Source organism: Triticum aestivum, chromosome 3B, assembly GCF_018294505.1.
Source record: "Triticum aestivum cultivar Chinese Spring chromosome 3B, IWGSC CS RefSeq v2.1, whole genome shotgun sequence".
Classification (NCBI taxonomy): Eukaryota; Viridiplantae; Streptophyta; class Magnoliopsida; order Poales; family Poaceae; genus Triticum; species Triticum aestivum.
Window position 1 is genome coordinate 766,326,698 of NC_057801.1, and position 4,980 is coordinate 766,331,677.

Consider the following 4,980-nt stretch of genomic DNA (forward strand, 5'->3'; position numbering starts at 1 on the left):
GTTCATCTTGCCGGCCCCGATACTCCTCGAGTTTGTCCGTCAGGAAAGAGTCGACGTAGCTCCGGTGTATATTATTCTAGACACTGTTTTAAATAGTGCGCTATAGCAGTCATGCGCTGAGAGACATTGGTCATAACATATGAAGTATCTAAAATTTGCAGCTCTAGGTTCAAAGGAGAAATTACAAGACGCAAAGGAAAGAGAAGTATCTAAAAATCTATCTAATGATAGTGCCGTAGTCCCTTCCAGCTTTTTGATGTATATGATGTACCACCTATTTGCAATCCGAAGCGACTTGTATGTGTAACATCCCAAGATCTTTCGCCAAAGAAAGACCCTCCATGCATGCAATAGCTTCAAGCGTCCGCGAATCCATGAAGCCATGAATGACCAGCATAGAAGAGCCCAAGTAAGCGCCATGATGATCCCGACACACAACAACAGCCGTACCAACATTATAATTGGTGGAAATTGCAGCGACAACGTTGATCTTGGTGGAACCCTCATCCAACGAGATCCATTTGAAATGACACACATTTAGAAAATAACCTTCTAGAGCTAGGCTTCTGTTTATACATCATGGCCCGCCCGAGGTAGCCCACTCCTGAACCGACAAAGAGGGTCCTTGGCCAGGCCCACCTTACCAAGAGACAAGTGGTGAGAGGCCCCCTAGCCGAGGCACCATCATCTTGGCTACCAGATGTCGGCCCAACATGTAGCACAAGGGCCCTGGTACTACTCTACCGATCCCAGTTTACTGTCCAGCTCTTGGGTCTCTAGAAGGAAGGATTTGGCAACTGATGGTCAAGGCAAGAACGCCGGACATCAAGGAGAACTCTCCAACAACCTTAGCCGACTAGGATCCGTGTAACACTAGGGCTCGGTACCATTTATATGCCGAGGCCAGGCTAGCCGCTGAGGCAACCTTTTACATCAATACCTTGATACACCTAATTTCATTATTGTACCCCATACACCCAATCCATCTAATAAATCTAGGTGCAGGGTTTTACCTCCAGAGTGTGGGCCTGAACTTGAATAATTTTGATGTGTTGTTTCCCCTCTAAATCTTTTGGTTACCAGTGACGCCTTATCGATGGATCTGCCAGATTTTACACCAACACTTATTGTGAATGTGATGCTCTTTTTTTTTAGGCGGTAGCGCAAAGGATGCGACGACGGCGGTGGCAACGCGGTGGGTATTGGCGGCATCGCGGCAACCAGACAAAGGTGCACTAACATGGCAACATTTTACATCAACCCCTCGATACACCGAAGTTCATTGTTGTACCCCATGCATCTAATACAATCTAGGTGTAGGGTTTTACCTCCAAATTGAGGGCCCAAAGCTGAATAGTTTTGGTCTCATGTTTCCCATCTAGATCTTCAGCTACCTGTGACACCCTATCGGGGGGTTTGCCGGATTTTACGCCAACACTTATTGTTCGTGTGATGTTCTTCTTTCTTCGGCAGTAGCGCAATGACGGGTGACAGTGGCGGTGATGGCATGCTGAGCATTGGCGACATCATGGCAGACCGACGAAGGCACACTGATCGTGGCATTTATTGGAACTCTATATTGCGAGAGGCCAGATTTGTCAATTGTGGTAAGTCGGGGTGTTTTATTGGAAGCCCTCAATAAATTTTCGCGACTAGGGGTTTCGTTGGATGCTCTTGGGTCTTACTGATTCATCCCCAAATCAGCCGCCGGCGCCGGCGCCTCAATCTCCCGACCTCACTTTCTTCTCCACCCGCCGCCCCAAATACATCCTCCCCTCCTCCCCTCCCGCGCGCCGCCACCTCTCGGCACCACTGAGGGCACCCGCAGCTCGGCCACCCTTCTTCCCCCCTCTTCCTCCATTACTCATCTTCTTCTGTTTGCTCACCTCCTCAATCCTTCAATATATCCACTGCTCGTCTACTCACCTGCAGATCTGGTAAGGAAATCCTCCCTACTTCTCCATTTCTTGACCGGTTATCTTCTTTCCATTACGCTGCTCACTGACAAGTTGAATCTTTTTTACAGGGGAGTGCCATCCTCAGGAGAGGAGCTCGAGCGCGCAGCAATGGCCGCCTCTGTTCCCCCGCCTGCAAAGAGAAGGAAGGAGGATCCAACGCCCTCTCCGCTCCTTCCGGCCGCAGGATGGTCCGCCCTCCCGCCGGACCTCGTCCGCCGCGTCGCCGACTCCCTACTGGCCACCAAATACCTTGACTGCTACATGGACTACCGCGCCGTCTGCTCCGGCTGGCGCGCGGCCACCGACGACCCCAGGTCAGGGTGGACGACACGAGCGGTCTTTCGGACCGGCTCGTGGCCCGCTCGGTCCGGGCCAGCTCGGTCCTAGCTCGATGGAAAAAACAGCCGGTCCGAGCTGCAGAATCTGGCCCGAAAGTTTGTCGGTCCGGTCCGGGCTTTCACCGAGCCAGCTCGCAGGACCGAGAAACCGAAGCATCGGCGTGGCGGGAGCGTGGCGGGAGCATGGCGGCGGCACGGTGAGCAACGAGTGGGGCGTGGCTGGGGCGTGCGGGCGGCATGGCGGGGGCGTGGCGGGGCTGTGGCGAGTGCGTGGCGACCCAGGCATGGCGGGGGCGCAAGAAACTGTCGCCGTTCATGTCCGCCGCCGCGGGGGCCGTCGTCCGCGCGGCCACTCGACTCGCTGGCCCTGGAAACTATGTCCACTGGACGCACCCCACTCGGATCTGTCGTATGCACCAACGAAAACGACATGGGAGGACCTGCATCGCCACATCGGGCATCATCTTTTTCATCTCCGTCCACCGGCCGTCGTGCCAAATTCGTCGCCGATGAGCTCGCTCTGGTGATCTTCTTGGCTCCTCTAGCTCCCTCTGACTCTTCCAAAGCTGCCTGACATCTCCACATCGAGCTCCGCTGCCTCCAGCGCCCTCCCCGTGTCGCCATGCTCCGGCGCGTGCTCTGTGGTGAACTCCGGCCGGTCCAAACGAGCCGCTCGGTCCGGCTCGGGCTTCGTCCCTGCCGGTCCGGTCCCGGAAAACAGGACCGTGACGCTGCTCGGTCCGGTCCGGTCCGGACCGCCGACGGCCGGTCCAAAGGACAGCTCGGTCAGGGACCGGACCGGCCCGGACCGTGTCCACCCTGAACCCCAGGAGCGACGCCACCGACCCCCGCTTCCGCCCGCGCCGCTGGATCGTCCTCGACGAGGTCTTCCCGAGCCAAGGAAAGATGCTCCTGTTGAATACCGACTCCGGCCGCTTTCTCCACAGAGAACTCCCGCTGCTCAACGACCACCATATCGTGGCAACCACTCGCAATGGCTACCTGGTCCTGGCAGACAAAAGCCCTCCTCACGCGGCCAGCGTCCTCAACCCTCTCACCGGCGTTGTCATCCGTTTCGTGGCGCCGGTGCCCAGCGAGGTGGGATCCGCCGCTGTCGTCTTTTTTGACCATGCTTCGCTCGCCCTCACCTTGTTCTGCGATTCATCTCACAATATTTACACGGCCTGCCGCGACAAAATTGGTTTTTTCGTCCAGGAGGTTCCGGGACCGGAAGCATATTACGATATACTCCGTAAGGCGCTACTGCTGGATGGTGTTTACGCAGACATGTTTGATGAATCGACATTTGAGGGCGTGGTTGATGATTTATGCAGTTTGCTTCATGAGGTTGTCATGTTTTTCTCTGGTGGTCTTCCAGATGTAAACGACCTCAAATGGTTTCCATTACTGTGTTTGGATAGCCATATGTTGCTTGTCGTGAGTACAAAGGGATCAACCTTTGTTTTTAAAAAGGACATCAAGATAGGTAAGCTCGTGGCTTTGGACAACATCAACAACTATGCCATCTTCATTGGACATCAGAGGTGCCTGGCCATTGATGTCGATAAGTTCCCAGGCATTGAGGCAAACTGCGTCTACTACACCAAAATTCTGGGTTTGTCTGCTCACATCTGCAAGTGCAACATCAAGGACAGGAAAGTAGAGAGGATATCTGAAGCTGCAGAGTTTGTGAAGCAGGGCAAACAGTTTGTCCTTGTTGTCGACCGCCCTTTCACGATCATCCACCTTCTCTCCAGCTACACCATCAACATCCCGGAGTCTCAACTCGCCTTGCAACAGATTCCATAAGACGCCAGCAGATCTTCGTCCAACTTTGCATTGGGGAGATTGATCTTGATGATCGACCGGCAAGGCTATTCTTTTGCGAATTAATTGTTCCTGTTTTCTCTCTAGTGTTTATTGTTTTGTTATTTTGGTTATGCCTTGCCATGTTATCCTGGGTTAGATCATTTTTAGTGGAACTACTGTTTGCTGTCTTAATCAGTACTTGGTATCAACCTAATGCTATACATCTATTGTGCTTTATGCTATCTTTTGTCTGTGTGTCCCACTTCTTCTCTTGCATTACTTCTTAGAAATTCAATCTGGTGCTTAATTAGGACATGAAAGTTTTTCCAGAGCTCCTGCAATTGGACCGTTCATCGTATTAGCATGCATCATTATTGTTTGTAAGCTTGTTAATTTTGTAATCTCATGTCCTGGACTAGACGTGGTTTGTCGACCTGCTGTACGATGCCACTCGAGCTTACAACCGGGTATGGAAGTAACTTTTCATTTTATTTTATTTTCTAGTGTTTACATGCATCTATGCTTCAGCCCCTTGAACTAGATGTATTTGTAGTTTGTTCCTTGTATTTCTGGGCATTACTGTAGAAATACATAAAGAACTGAAGATGTTCTCTGCAGCTTATATATCATTGCTGCAAAGAACTTAAGATGTTGCAGCTTATAAATATTTGTGACATGGTCGGCACTTGCTGTCTTTAAAGGGCAATGGTAGATTTTTTGCATGCTCTTCCCTGGCAGATGTTGCCCATTACATAGTTTTACCTGTTTGGAAACTGCATGTCTTCCTGAGCTGTTTCAACTGGGCATTGTAATGGATGTCCACTGATCAGGAGGTCAAAATGTCCTTATAGGGCTGCAACAGTTAGCACAGAACT

The 4,980-nt window shown here is 51.7% G+C and overlaps 1 protein-coding gene across 1 annotated transcript; it reads left to right on the plus strand.

Annotated features, from left to right (window-relative positions):
- Positions 1–1,694: 1,694 nt before the first annotated feature.
- Positions 1,695–4,293, plus strand: LOC123072294 (uncharacterized). The gene is made up of 2 exons (XM_044495858.1): positions 1,695–1,937; positions 2,027–4,293. The coding sequence occupies exon 2, from the start codon at positions 3,203–3,205 to the stop codon at positions 4,103–4,105; it is 903 nt and encodes a 300-aa protein (XP_044351793.1). The 5' UTR covers positions 1,695–1,937; positions 2,027–3,202; the 3' UTR covers positions 4,106–4,293.
- Positions 4,294–4,980: the final 687 nt, after the last annotated feature.

What these genes read in the sequence shown, in the direction of transcription:
- LOC123072294 (XM_044495858.1), top strand. Translation starts at nt 3,203, where the DNA reads ATGCTCCTGTTGAATACCGACTCCGGCCGCTTTCTCCACAGAGAACTC.